This window comes from Osmia lignaria, chromosome 10 (assembly GCF_051020975.1).
Source record: "Osmia lignaria lignaria isolate PbOS001 chromosome 10, iyOsmLign1, whole genome shotgun sequence".
Taxonomy (NCBI): Eukaryota; Metazoa; Arthropoda; class Insecta; order Hymenoptera; family Megachilidae; genus Osmia; species Osmia lignaria.
In genome coordinates, this window is record NC_135041.1 from 14,455,213 (window position 1) to 14,468,618 (window position 13,406).

At 36.7% G+C, this 13,406-nt stretch overlaps 1 protein-coding gene across 3 annotated transcripts in view; it reads right to left on the bottom strand.

Annotated features, from left to right (window-relative positions):
• The window catches only part of LOC117611781 (dynein axonemal heavy chain 1), a 50,723-nt gene that overhangs the window by 7,664 nt on the left and 29,653 nt on the right, over positions 1–13,406 (bottom strand). For all 3 annotated transcript variants that reach the window (XR_004583235.2, XR_004583236.2, XM_034340054.2), the window contains 27 exons: positions 13,084–13,238; positions 12,281–12,520; positions 11,794–11,872; positions 11,502–11,715; positions 11,080–11,242; positions 10,895–11,013; positions 10,503–10,708; positions 10,260–10,422; positions 9,805–9,965; positions 8,166–8,378; positions 7,877–8,101; positions 7,645–7,807; positions 7,393–7,562; positions 6,724–6,932; positions 6,265–6,367; positions 5,922–6,050; positions 5,732–5,852; positions 4,143–4,273; positions 3,754–3,859; positions 3,503–3,657; positions 3,122–3,307; positions 2,379–2,769; positions 2,037–2,305; positions 1,638–1,948; positions 1,347–1,572; positions 845–1,040; positions 539–732 (listed from right to left, as the gene is read on the bottom strand). Coding sequence is in view for 1 of the 3 variants with exons in the window: in XM_034340054.2 (XP_034195945.2) it covers positions 539–732; positions 845–1,040; positions 1,347–1,572; positions 1,638–1,948; positions 2,037–2,305; positions 2,379–2,769; positions 3,122–3,307; positions 3,503–3,657; positions 3,754–3,859; positions 4,143–4,273; positions 5,732–5,852; positions 5,922–6,050; positions 6,265–6,367; positions 6,724–6,932; positions 7,393–7,562; positions 7,645–7,807; positions 7,877–8,101; positions 8,166–8,378; positions 9,805–9,965; positions 10,260–10,422; positions 10,503–10,708; positions 10,895–11,013; positions 11,080–11,242; positions 11,502–11,715; positions 11,794–11,872; positions 12,281–12,520; positions 13,084–13,238 (4,998 nt within the window). In the remaining 2 variants the exon portion in view is untranslated. The remainder of the gene's footprint in view (positions 1–538; positions 733–844; positions 1,041–1,346; positions 1,573–1,637; positions 1,949–2,036; positions 2,306–2,378; positions 2,770–3,121; positions 3,308–3,502; positions 3,658–3,753; positions 3,860–4,142; positions 4,274–5,731; positions 5,853–5,921; positions 6,051–6,264; positions 6,368–6,723; positions 6,933–7,392; positions 7,563–7,644; positions 7,808–7,876; positions 8,102–8,165; positions 8,379–9,804; positions 9,966–10,259; positions 10,423–10,502; positions 10,709–10,894; positions 11,014–11,079; positions 11,243–11,501; positions 11,716–11,793; positions 11,873–12,280; positions 12,521–13,083; positions 13,239–13,406) is intronic.

A 13,406-nucleotide genomic window follows, 5' to 3' on the forward strand; every position in this document is an offset into this window, starting at 1 on the left:
GAAATCCCATTTGTATACACGTCACATTTGTTCAGCGAGCCTGAGAATTTTTGCGATGATATCCGCAGAACGTGAACAAACAGAGGCACTAACATTTCGTCTCGTCTCTTTTGATTCTCTTACATTATTATAAAGTTATAATCCTCGAGGATAGGGTAGGTTAATGATAATAAATAGGGATAGTCGGTTTCAGTTTGCTTTTGATAAAGGGCTTTTGATTAAATAACAACAGACATTTCTCATTGTGTTCCCTAAAGCAAAGAGATCACTTAATTATATTATTTTATAACGTTAGGTATGTTAAAAAATCGTGTCTTGTTCAATTTAGAATTACGTTCGTAGACACAGTCTCTACCATTTCTGAAATTTCCTTCTAATGATTGTGCTTGAATAACGGCTGTTCAAACACTTGAGGAATACCTGCTTAATAGACTACAATCTACAAATCAGTTTCCAATTTTAGGAGATTAATTCATAACTATTTCACGTGCTTTGAGGAGTACCACGAGACGGAGGGAACAATTTTAGGTAATCTTACCTCGTAAGGTTCCGGGCCAGCCAGGAAGTGTCTCCATTCGGTATGATCGATCAAATTCCCATGGATCCGTATTCTGGCGCAGACGAGGAATGCAAAGTGTAACTTGTGTCTCTCGAACAAACTACGGCATACGTTCGAGAATAACGAGAACGTGAAGTTCCGGTTGATATTCTGGACTCGTTCCTGGATATCGTCTGGAAATTAATATCTTTTAAGCGACTAATAGCCAATGTCTCATCGATTAATTGAATCGATTAATTTCGGATTCCATAATAATTAAATGATACTTAAACGAAATTTACTCACTGCTCTTCGCTGTTGCGGCTATGCTATGATTGAAAATGTCCACGAACCATTCCAGAGAGTATTGATACATCGTGTCGATATGTTGTAAATCGGATAGACAAAAGAACAATAGCTGTCCACGAACAGCGACGGGAATGTACATCGACCTGGTTACTTCGATATCCGCTTGAGTAATTTCAGCCTCTTTCATTTTAATCTGTTCAAAAGATAACTAGTTGACCTGTGTGAATTTAACAGTTGGGTTTGAGTTTGAGTTTCGTATAAGGGTGCAAATGACTTTGACAAACGGACCGGAAGTCTTTCTAAACGTACGCGAATAATGCGTATCTCTATAATCCACCAGTGAATCTGTTGTACGCGTGAACGATATTAAAATTAGCTGCGTAGGTATAATATGTAGAGGATAATTTCTCAAACGTCTACAGGCACTGACAGTAACAGAGAGTAACTGACGGTAACGGGGAGAGAATTAATTAAAGGAGTCAAGGTTATTTGAACGTACCTTGATCTCTTCGCTTTTAACTTTGGACGCTTCCAGGGTGAGAATTAGATCCATGTCGTCGACGGCAGAACCTTCCGACACCGATAATCTGTACAAAATCCTGTCCTCTATTTCCTTCAGCTCTCTTCTCATTTCAGCGTTCGACACGATCAAAGCGTTTCTCGTTTGCTCAAGATCAGGTCGTTCTTGAATAACTACTAAGGATAGTACTTGATCCTCTAGACCACTTTTACAAGAAGAAAACGATAAATTTCAATATCGAAAAAAATTCTCTGTAAACGTAAAACTTACGTGGTGGTAAGAGCAAAATTGACCAGAAGTATCTTGACGGATACATCTGGGGTGTAATGAGGGTTCGAGAGTCTGGTAGTGAGAAAAAGGCGAAAGTCTGGACTGTAAGGAACGATGGTTTCGCCGATTTTAACGCACCATTGACCACCATGCTCGAACAATGATCGCAGGAGAATAGGGTCTAAGCCTGCTTCCAATTCTATACCGACGTTTTCGATCAGGCATACTCTTCCAAATCGTACGCACGTTTCCAGCACCCGAAGGATATCTTTGTCCGACATTTTTGCGACGGATATACCGCTTTCCTTGTACTATTTTCAACGTAACATCATAATTACAGGCGTACAATTTACTTTGAGCAGACCTCTACAAGAATTTTACGTTAGATCTTTTACGTACCATAGACCGTATCCATTTATTTGCCTGAGCTTGAGGGTCGATAAAAAGAGGCCAACGGTTCGAATGCATCGCTAGAACTGCATTCTCTACGGACAGCATATCTCTGGGTAATCCTTCGATCTGCCATCTTCTTATTTCCACCTGATCTCCTAGGGTCGACACAGGATCGCTACCCGGTGTGTGAGGCACACCTTCCAGAAGTTTTTGCCAAGACGTCAAGAGACTGTCACGGTACTTATCCGTAAAAGGTGTTAAATAGGCTATTGCACCTGTCGAGCAAGTGATTCGCGAAACGTTATTTATATTATAATATTATGAAATAATTTAAAATGTAATTTTTACCGGAAGCCAACAGTATATCACCAATCGCGTTATGCAAAGAAGTGTTTAATTCCACCACCGTGGACTTCCAGCGTATCTGTTCACCAGCCAAACCGTCGATCAGTCTCACAGCTCTACCCATTCTATCCTCGCAAAGCTGCTTTTGCCTCTCAAGTTCCGCTTTCTTCTCTTCCTCTTCCCGCAAAAGGTTTCGTAACTTTTCGACACCCGCTTCGACTTCTTGCAGCCTTTGTATCGCAGCTAACAGAGTTCTTTCCGTCTCCACCAGCGCCTCCTCAGCCTTCGCCAAAGCTTCCATCTTCGGTTTAACTTTCTGGTTCACGAAATAGTAGTTGTACATTGCGTGCACCCACAGGCACAGCGAGTAACAAGCTTTCGAAACGTATTCGATCTGAAAGATAAACGTGAAAATTCATTTCTCTCTTTTGGAACTCCCTTTATTTATAAAAAATTACTATCTCAATATTTTTCATACGTTATTAGGTATAGGTATTACACAACTTTTTTAAAGAAATTCGCGTACGTCATTAAAGCAGCTTATTTACGTATATAATGCATTTACGCGAAAAGAGGATGAAGCATTTTCCAAGAGCAATTTTCATTTAATTTAAAATGAATGTTGTTCTTCATGACATAATTTTTTTAAAACGTTCTTTGTAAGGGAATTTCACGGCTCGTAAACAAATTATAGTCTTACTGGTATTATTTTTATGACGCTGTATAATGTGCAAACTTATGCGAACCTTTGATGGCTGGAAATTAGGGTCCTCGATATAGACTTTCAGTTTATTAATCATCTCCTCGGTCAAATTTTCTTTATCATAATTTTCCATCGTGTACAAAAAGTGACCTGGATCCGCGAGCATTTGGCTACCAGGTCCCCAGTAATCTAGCTTTACTGCTCCCTTACCATATGTACCTGTGTCCACCTGAATAGATTTGTGTGTATTTTTATCATCGGATTACAATTGCATTTATTTCTCTATTCTGTCGTGAATATTTTCATCAAAATAATATTACATTTATTTTTCGTCCAATAATTTTCTTATAAAAACTGGCAATTATTGATTAAACAAATAATGGAAAGCTTACAATCTCATTCAGTTTTTGTTTTTAATTCTTACCTTGACTGGTTTCACATTATTTATGATGCAAACGGTTTCGATAACCAGAAGCACACCAACCGGTGGTCTTTTCATTGCTTTTACCTCGGTAATGTCGTTTCTATTGAGGGCCTTTAAGCTTTTCTCGGCGGCAATCAACATTGGACGTGCTTCACCTATAATTTAACATTTAATTTTAATTTATTTCTAGATTTAATATTCAATATTAGAGGATAATATATTAAAATTTATGAAAAGATATTAAAACGCACTTAAATCAGCTTCCGCTTCGTCTCTGATCATTTGGTTTTGTATCTTCAGCTTTCCCGCTATAGCTTCTTGTTCTTTCGCCCCTGCCCTCGTCTTTTCTGCTTCGATCTACAACAAGGATAATCGGATTTTTCAACTCGTATATTTGAAATCAGTTCGATTCCTGGATAGAAGGAATCTCGGTAGAAACGTAAGGTCGAATAAAATCTCTTTACTGTCCACTAAATTGATATCGATAAAAGACTTAGTTTAGAAGCAAGTCTATCTTCGAGCCTTATTGTTAGCGCGCAACAATATAATAGAATTGTATTGACAAATGAAAATCGCCAATTTAAATTGTTCAAAAGTTAAATATCGGTATCCCTTCGTTAATTCTAATTTGGATACTGACGGTATCATGCGTAATCCTTTCAATCATCTTGGCTGTCGCCTCGGCCGCTCTCTCCAATTTTGGTTTCATGCTGGCTAATAATTCTTGCATCTTCTTCACCTCTACCTCCGCACTCGCCAGTTTATCTAAACCTAGAGTATAATTAGAATACGATTAGAATATAATTCTACATGTATGTGGATGCCGGAGGATGCCGAAATATACAGGAAAAGAAATTAGATTAATTTTTAACATTCAACCACTAATCTAAATGATAGGGATTAACTTTTTCCTCTGGCGCTCGGAATTTCGAACGAGATTATACTTTCCAAGTGATAAAAGAAGAAACATTTGAACGTTGAAAAGAAGAGCGGAAGTTACAGGAGTAGAAAAAAGATTACGAGAAAATTGTATGGAAATTTATGTAAATCCTACGAAGCTGGGCTCAACTTACATCCCTTTCTTCTTTCCATCATTAAAAATCAAAGGATTATCAAGGTAATAAAGAAATTAACTTTTGCAGAAAGACGATGAAATAACGATTGAGTCGCGGATGTATGTATGTACATCCATTTTACTTCGACGATAGAACAAGTTGTTTCAAACTTGTATTTTTAATAAAAATAGTTTAAAGAAGATGTTTTAAATTCGAACAAGTAACAGGTAGAAGAAGAATCTTTTACAATTCGAAGACTCCTAAAAGTTCTTATTGATATTTAAAATACTTTACTTCCATAAAGTCAAAATGAGTAAAAGTTAATTTTAAAGTAACTTCACCTCTTTTAATCAAACACCAGTGTGCTTTCAAGAATTTTAATTAAAACCGTTTCAATTCTTAAAAAGAAAACTATGTACAATGGTTCAGTTCTCTTTCATTCTTTGGTATTCAACCGAAAATCATACACGATATTATTCGCAAGATTTTAATGAGAGCGTATAATTCATTATACGAAGTTTTGATAACACAGTATATCATTTTTGGTAATCAAAGGTATAAATATTCTCCGTTGGCTGTTCATTAATTGCATTATGCGCAATGCTCGTACATTTTTAAACCATCGAACAAATTTGGCGGATGCCTCTGTTGCCGGTTTCGGAGCAATATTTATGGCTCTAGCGTGTAAGAAAATCGATAGTCAGTGGTTGGCCACGTATCACGACCTCCTGTCAGACGGGGGTTTGCTTAATTTATCGTCTCCAAAATTAGCAAATTGGGTCCTTTAACCTTTGACCCGCGGTACCTCGCTCTGATCGTCACGTTTTCGCCGCGACAAGTTGTCGCCGCGACCTTGCGTCTTTCTCCACGTAGGAGAATAAAAAAAAAAGACGTTTCATAAAATCTCCTTTCTAGAACAAGAGTGAAACTTTGAAATATTACTGCGATTAACCCTCGAGTTTTGAACTTTGCTGTCTAGGGGTCATTTCTGAATTAAACACCGAATTAAGTATGAAAAGAGAGACTGATCGACACTGTAACATTCTGCATCGCGGATGAAATGTTGGGATATTTTTAGAAAGGAATATCTGACAAATCTGCGATACATATGTACATCGAAGAGAAGAAATTGAAATATAAGAAATTAAATTCAGCTTTTCAATTGACGACTGACCTGCGGATAGACGATGCTCTGCTGACTTTAACTCGGTTTTCTTTTTCCCCAGAAGATTGCCGTAATTAGAAAGTAGCTCCAGGTATGACGTAGGGGTAACATAGTTGTGACGATTCAATTCCTGTTTATTTTACACTTTTGCTAGATAATCGATCATGAATTAAGGAGTCTGCTTTTAATATAGTTTTACTTTTAAATATAGATCACTGGCTTCGATCACACTGGACTGCATGTATTCACACAATTTCACGATGGACCTTAGGATGTCTGCGTTGATCGATTCGTCTTTGATGTCGGCAAGAAACCGCATCGCTACACTCTGTAAAAGGAAAAATTAAACTACTTGTTCAAGAGTATCGTTTTTGTTGATGCAGAAAATCCTATGGAAACCTCTGTACAATGAATATTGCGAGGCACATCGTATCATTGTTTTAGTTTGCAATAGAATTTCGTGCACGTCGTGTACTGTTTCTTTGTTAACATTATCTGGAAACAAATCCTGTTACAGTGACTGATACAATAATACTACAAACCTGCAGAGCAGCTGCTGGCCATGGACAAAACCAATCGATTGTACAACAATTCACCAGTGCTGGGAATTGTCTGATACGAGCTCGAAATACTTCCCCAATCGGGCTGTGGATTTACAAAGACCACATTAAAATAAATCGAGCAATTATTACGCAATTATTTAGGTGTAATTATTAACAATTAATTATCTTTAAATATATTTTCAACTTGTTATATCAAAATCTTCAAATTTTATTTGAAAATGAAAAAAAAAAAAGAAACGCAACTACCTAGTTTGAAATTTAACGCAATTAATATCGATGTATTTGATCAAATCATTAATTTTTGGGATTGCCTGTTGGACAATATATTACACAGATGATGTTGGCATGATAGGTGCATCGTTAGTCGTGATTGTTCGTTGTAAAGCTTTCATTACGTACGAATCAACGGATACGATTCAAGGATAGAAACGAAAATACCTCATCGTAATGACAACATGCAGGTTGTTGCGAACCGTCTTCACATAGGCAGAGAAAAGATTGCTTCTATTGATCTGTAGACCAGCTTCCTGTACCTGGCCACGCATCGAGTGGTATATCCTTTCCATCTCGTCCATTTGATATATGTTTGGCACATCACCGTTATTCAGAACGCTGTTTAAATCCTCCAGCATAGAGTCATCTTTGATCTGTCATTAGAGATATAAAAATAACGTCACGTAAAGCTGCGATTGTAAAAGATTCATTTCTGAGCAGGTAACCGCATACTGGTCGAAGTTGTAATATTTAAAATGTAGTTTGTCAATTTTCATCTCGAAAACGTACAAGTACTGAATAAATGGGAAATGAATTTCCGGACACCCACCGGCAAAGATTAATTATAACATTTTTAACCGAGTTTAACTTTATTAGGTAAATCTGATTTAATTTTGTTTTTAATCCCGTCGTTTAAAAGATGAAGGAATCCATCCATTACACAATTTCACGCGGCTGTTGTAAGAAGAGGGTGGAAATAGCGAGGGTGGAAATTTCACCCTTGCGTGGGTGTATTAAACATAAAACATTGTAAGAGGGAAGCAGAAGGTGTAAGATTATCAACATTACGTACTTTGTTCCTTTTAATTTTACAAAGAATGTAAAATGTAGTACCTGTGTGTCTGAAAATAAAAACACCATAAGTTGAGCCTGCACCCCAGCCTTCATCATCGAATGTTTGATGTCATCGCGCCAATCATGGGTGGTATAAGCGCCGCTGAGCTCGATTTGAAAACAATTGTAATCTTGTATGTGCGAGGCTAGACGTGTTAAACTCTGTCTCCCTAAAAGATAAAGCTTTAGAAATTAATCTTTACATCTACAGAGATATTTAATGTTGCGTGTACATGAATATTTCTACATCACCTGATCCTCCCATTCCTAAAAGAAGAGCATTCCCCCTAGGTTGTCGCAATATTCGATTGATCCTACATATGTGATCAATCGCATCTTGAAAAAGAACTAATTTCATAGGGGATGTTGTTGTAGCATTGTAATCCTCCAAAAACTCGTTCAACATATGATCCATCTAAATAAATTGTTATTTTTATAAAAGTTTGAGATTGAATATTTTTTTCAAACGGAGAAAACTTTTTACCTTTTTCATATCGGTTATTTGCTCGTATTCTTTGTTTGCCGCACAAAAATCACTGTAAAATAACATTGTTTCACCAACGACCATTTGAGGATCGATTTCGAATTTCTTTCTCATCGTTTCTCTTAAAAGATCATCGAACCAGGTTCGATCAGTATCGTTGATCAACCGATCGCTGAAGACTCTTACATTTTCGTGATACCAAAGTCGTAACAGGTTCTCACGCATCTGAGAACGAAAATCCCACGATCTTCGTTATTACTCGTTTCATTAAATATTTATTTGTACGAACCTCGATTTTTTGCGGATTCATCATCAGCATCCCTTGGAACACCTTGCTGAGATCACGTAAATTGAAAGTGTAATGGGACTTGTGCGGAGTTGGTAATAATTCCTTGCAAATCGTGGTGTACAAATTCAACGTCGTTCCAAGAAAAATATCGAGCATGTTTGCGAAAAGCGTTTTAGATAACCAGGAATTCAAAATTGTACCAAAGATGTGTCTCTATAAATGAACGTGTTAACACTATAATTCCGAATTTAAAATAAGTATTTTAGGGTACAATTGTTTTCCAATCTTTTAATCGTATAAGAATAGATATAAACTTTATTATAGATGTACGAGAAACGCGCGTGTGTCAGAGTAACGAGGTAGGTATGCCTTTGGGAAAAATGTAATCCGGAGTCAGCTGCGAAGTAAAGGATGCATGAAAACTGTCTCCAGAGTTTTGAATTATCAACCAGACTAGATTCAAACTGATTTCCCACTGTGGAATATATGTCTATTGTTATCTTGTTTGATTCTCTTTTATGCATACCTAAGTTAACTATAATTGAACTTCTGAATAATTAGAATGTCTCTATTTGAAACCAGGCGATTACCTAAATAATTTGAAATTAAATTGCAAACGTGTAACGATCGAAAGAAGATTTTTCTCAAACATTATCGTTTTATATTTGATTGACCCTCGTCGAATGTTCGAGCTTAAATTGAAACCGCCCTCGGATTGACCTTGCCCGATCTGTTTTAAACACATAAGAATGGGAAGGGAAGAGGAGTGAAAAAAGATTCCCTGTGGTCAGAGGGTGTACACCGTATAGTTATGGTCGCTCATTATTGGTCAAACAGGTGATTAAGATAAATTATGGATCGAATGAGTACGATTTACGAGGGTTAATTGCAGCGGACATCAGGGTGGAGGACAAACAGTGGCTAACTGAGCGACGATAGTTCGTCTTTTTCATGAGATCCAATTATTTCACGTGGGCGTGGATCGACGATTCGATGGAATAAAACTGGATCAACGTGTAGGAAAATACGCGACCCGTTGGAATTTACCCCAAACATTATCTTTAACACGTTCACTAGCACACGTGATATAATTATCTTTGGTAAAATACCCATCATTCGTAAGTGAAATGAATAACCACTGTCATTTTATAATTTAATACCTGATTGCTTTTTTCTTCCTTTTCTTTTTTATATTTCTTTCAAACTGGCAATATGTTGAAACCCGACACAAACGGGAAAACGAATCGAGTTTCACAGTTTCAATTGTATTTCAAATATTAAAGCTGGCGCGGGTTCTATAATAGTTTCGAAACAAAATCGCTTGCAATTATAAATATTAATCAATGAGAATTTAATGGAATGTATATTAATAGCGTTAAGCACATTTACCCAAATAATTTTCGTTAAAGACGAAAAAGGAAAAATTAAATTAAACAGAATGAATATTTCCGACGATCCGACATATTATAGTTATTAAGAGTGAAGTTTTGACACGAGTCGAATGAGACGAAGATAAATTATTCCGTCCCTCTGTTTCCAACCTTAATTGTTTCCTGCCTCCTAATTGTAACTAACGACTTATAGATACCCCCCGATGTAGTAGTAGCCGGCCGATCAATGAATACGTTTCAAGAATTACCTTGGCGTCGTCTTCCATTTCCGGGAATGCAATGAAATGAAAATGTCGCAGCAGTCTGGCTGTTACTGGATTTCTTCCGCCACCGGGTGGTCCCATCGCTCCAACGAAATTTACATCTTCAATCCGTCTGAATGATCCGATCTCCTTCCGATCGTACCAACCTGAAATATTTATTTGCTATTCTGAAACATCCATCATATTCATCCATCAAGCTTTTTCAATTTAACTAAACGTTATTCCAATGTTAATTATTATATTAATAAAGATTAAAATTAACCACTATCGATTTATTCGCTACGCGACTCGTTATACGATTCCTCTTCAGGCATAATTAATCCCTTTATTCTATCTTCCTGTACACAGTTACCGAACAATGGGTCAAATATGCCCTACTTACCAGGTTAATGAATAATTAATTAACGATCGTTAGTCGAATAAATCTGATAATGAGCCACCTTCAAAATCCATAAACTGACGAATCAGTTCAATAGGCGGCTGAGCACCATATGTGTCAAGAGCAGGCATGTTCAAATCGTCGATGAAAAAGACTTGCTTCCTCAACAATGGCGGTCCGTACACGTCTTTGCGTCTTTTCGTTAGCTTCTCGTCGATCAAGTCCTTTTATTTTTATTATGTATCAGTTAGAAAGAAAGCATTAAAGCACGGTAAAAATATTTTCAATTTAGTGATATAGGTACTTGAGTTTGGTTGGCAGTGGTCCTAGCTGAGAAAGTAATGAAATCACAAATAAATTTCTTCGGCATATTTCTGGACAATTTGGTGCTTATAGCGAGGGTCTTCCCACTTCCGGTTGGACCGATGCATAGTGCGTTTGAGTTATTGATCAATAAATAACCGACCAATGTTGCGCTTCTGACACTGTCCATTGTTGGTACTTCGATATCTATAATAATTGACCAATGTTTAAAAAAGAAGATTCGACAATTTCAATTCATTTTGCAAACATATTGGTAGAAATGGAATGTTTGCGAATAGAGAGACTCTCGTTCATATTTGATCGATCACATCTGATATCATATATCTGATATGTAAATTTAAGCCTCCACAGATTTTGGTATTCCAAATTTACCAGCAAATTTCATTTCCGGTGTAATCGTGATCGACGGGATGTCGTCCAACCATTTGTACCATTTCGGTGCTACTGGCTCGTGGCTTTCGATCGGATCAGTGAAACCACCGTCGTGCAATCTGCATTAAAGCGAACACAATTTTTATATTTCCATCAAAGAAAAGAAGTTGAATAAAATCGATCACCTGTAATCAAACACCAAACCATCTTTAGGAAACGGTAAGGAGTGTTGTTTGTCTTTTTGCACCTGTCTGATCCATTCGCTAAATATACAACGGCTATTGTAATCACTGCTCGCTCCGAGACTCCATACTGCAGCGAAAGCAGCCCAAGGTGACAGCAAAGTAGCTGAAAAGAATTAACGATTGACAATTGTTAATAATGATGTTATTAATGATAGTCTTTATCGTCTGTTTTAGATAAGGAATCAACCCCTTTCTCGAGTAGGTCATGAATTATGGAACACTGCTACACGTTCCCTTTTCATTTTATGCAAATAACGAGACCGCTTCGTTTTATTGCGACGAACGGAACGCGAACCTTTGCCTTTTATTACGTACATAAAAGTATTGTAAAATATAACGACACGTTTGATTGAAATTCTTACGGATTAATTGTTGAAAGGGTGCAGCAGGTGGAGGTCTTCCATCTCGACCAGCCATGGGTCCAATACGGAAGTTCATTAGATTTATGTAAGATTGTACCATTCCGGAATCGACGGTGCTTACTATTTCGTGTAAACTGCTGCGTAAAACTTGCAAACCAGGCAATAAATAATGTCCTGTTAACTCGGCTATACCATCAACGTGATCGGTCATATTCTAAAATTGTAAATCAAGGATCTTTTTTTTTTTTTTTTACTAATATTAATAACATTTGAAATTTATTTAAGCAGTTACCTTGGGTAAAGATTTTAGCCAACAATTGACAAGGGGTTCGAGACCAAGCCCTTCCGGTTCTAAGTACACCATGCCGCACCTCGGGCAAAAAAATTTCTACATAATTTTTAATAATGTTAGAATTTAAATTATTTGATAATTTTTCAGTCTTCGGTCGGTAAGTGAATGCATCTGAAATCTACCACGATTTATATCTCTTTTTTACGGTATAAAAAATTCATTCCGTATCATCGTAGTCATTTATTATGTTTGACGTGTTTCTTGGGTCGTATTCTTTTGCTATATTACTGTTTCCTTTTACTTTTTTATTTATAGCGTGTACATACTGTGATTAATGTTCTGACGCGAATCGATTATACGATGTTCGAATTTCGTAGCAATTCGAATAACAGCCTTCCTGTCGTTCCAGTCATGCCAAGGGATTCTAAGGCTTCATTAAAATGTGATACCGAATAATTATATTTCGGTAATAGAAAAGATAATTTACCTGGAAACAGTAGCTGGCGAAGCCACTCTTAAATCAGCCACTTCGAACATCATCGTCATTGTGGGCAGGATTTTCATTATTTCACCGGATGACAGACATAATTTTTTATTATCGTCTAATACCGTATTCATATTCTCGATCCATAAAGCATCGACCGGTCCATCGAATATATACCAACGTTTATTATCATCGTCTGTTGCTATTCCAGCACGGAGCAATGTTGAGAATATACCATCGGTCCTAAGAAAAGAAACGTTCAAGCTGTTCACAAGATCCATTTAAATCATTAATCACCAGAGAGAAATTATTTATTTAGAAACAATATCATTTAGAATCATTACCGTGAGAAAATTTATCCTGATTTAAAAACTTTTTTCTTCTGCTAATCTTGGTGAAATGAAATTAGAAAGGAAATGGTCTTTTCAAGGAAATTAATTCCGTCAATTTCTTTAAATGTAATCAAGTTTTGGCTCCTGATTGGACCACTTTTGAAGCAGAGTTTTATACAGTAATTAAAATAAAAGATAATTAAAATTTCTCGTTTCACAATTAACCCGCTGATGCGGGTCAATTTCGTTTTATTGTAATTCAGTGCAAAGTTGTTACCAAAATAAAAATAGCCATAGTATTTTTGAGAAACATAAGAATTTTATGAAGGTATTTCGTTAAGAATACAACTAGACAACGGGACCGGAAACAGCTGAGAAAACAACAATACGAGATGAGATTGCGAGTTTTGAAAAACTCGCGGATATTATATCGAAGATTTTCAAAGTAAAGTAAATTTTCGTGTTTTCACTTACCATTCGCGTGTGTTCAGATCGTATTCACCGTACAGTTGACCCATCGTAATCGATTTTGGATTTAAAACGTGTGTGAGCACCCGTGTAAATGGTTTACCACTGGGTTGTGGCTGACCCTTTAATTTAGTGCATGCCTGTTGCAGTACTTCGTAACACTGTGTGGAAAAAGATTCTTTGAAATCAATTGGTTGGAAATAAAAAAAAAAAAATGCTCCCAAAGATGCACCCTCCTTTGGTCCTCCTGAGTAATGGAAAGATTTTCTTGAAATGAAATTAAAATATTTTACTATGTGATAATTCGACAAATTCGATAATTGATTGGA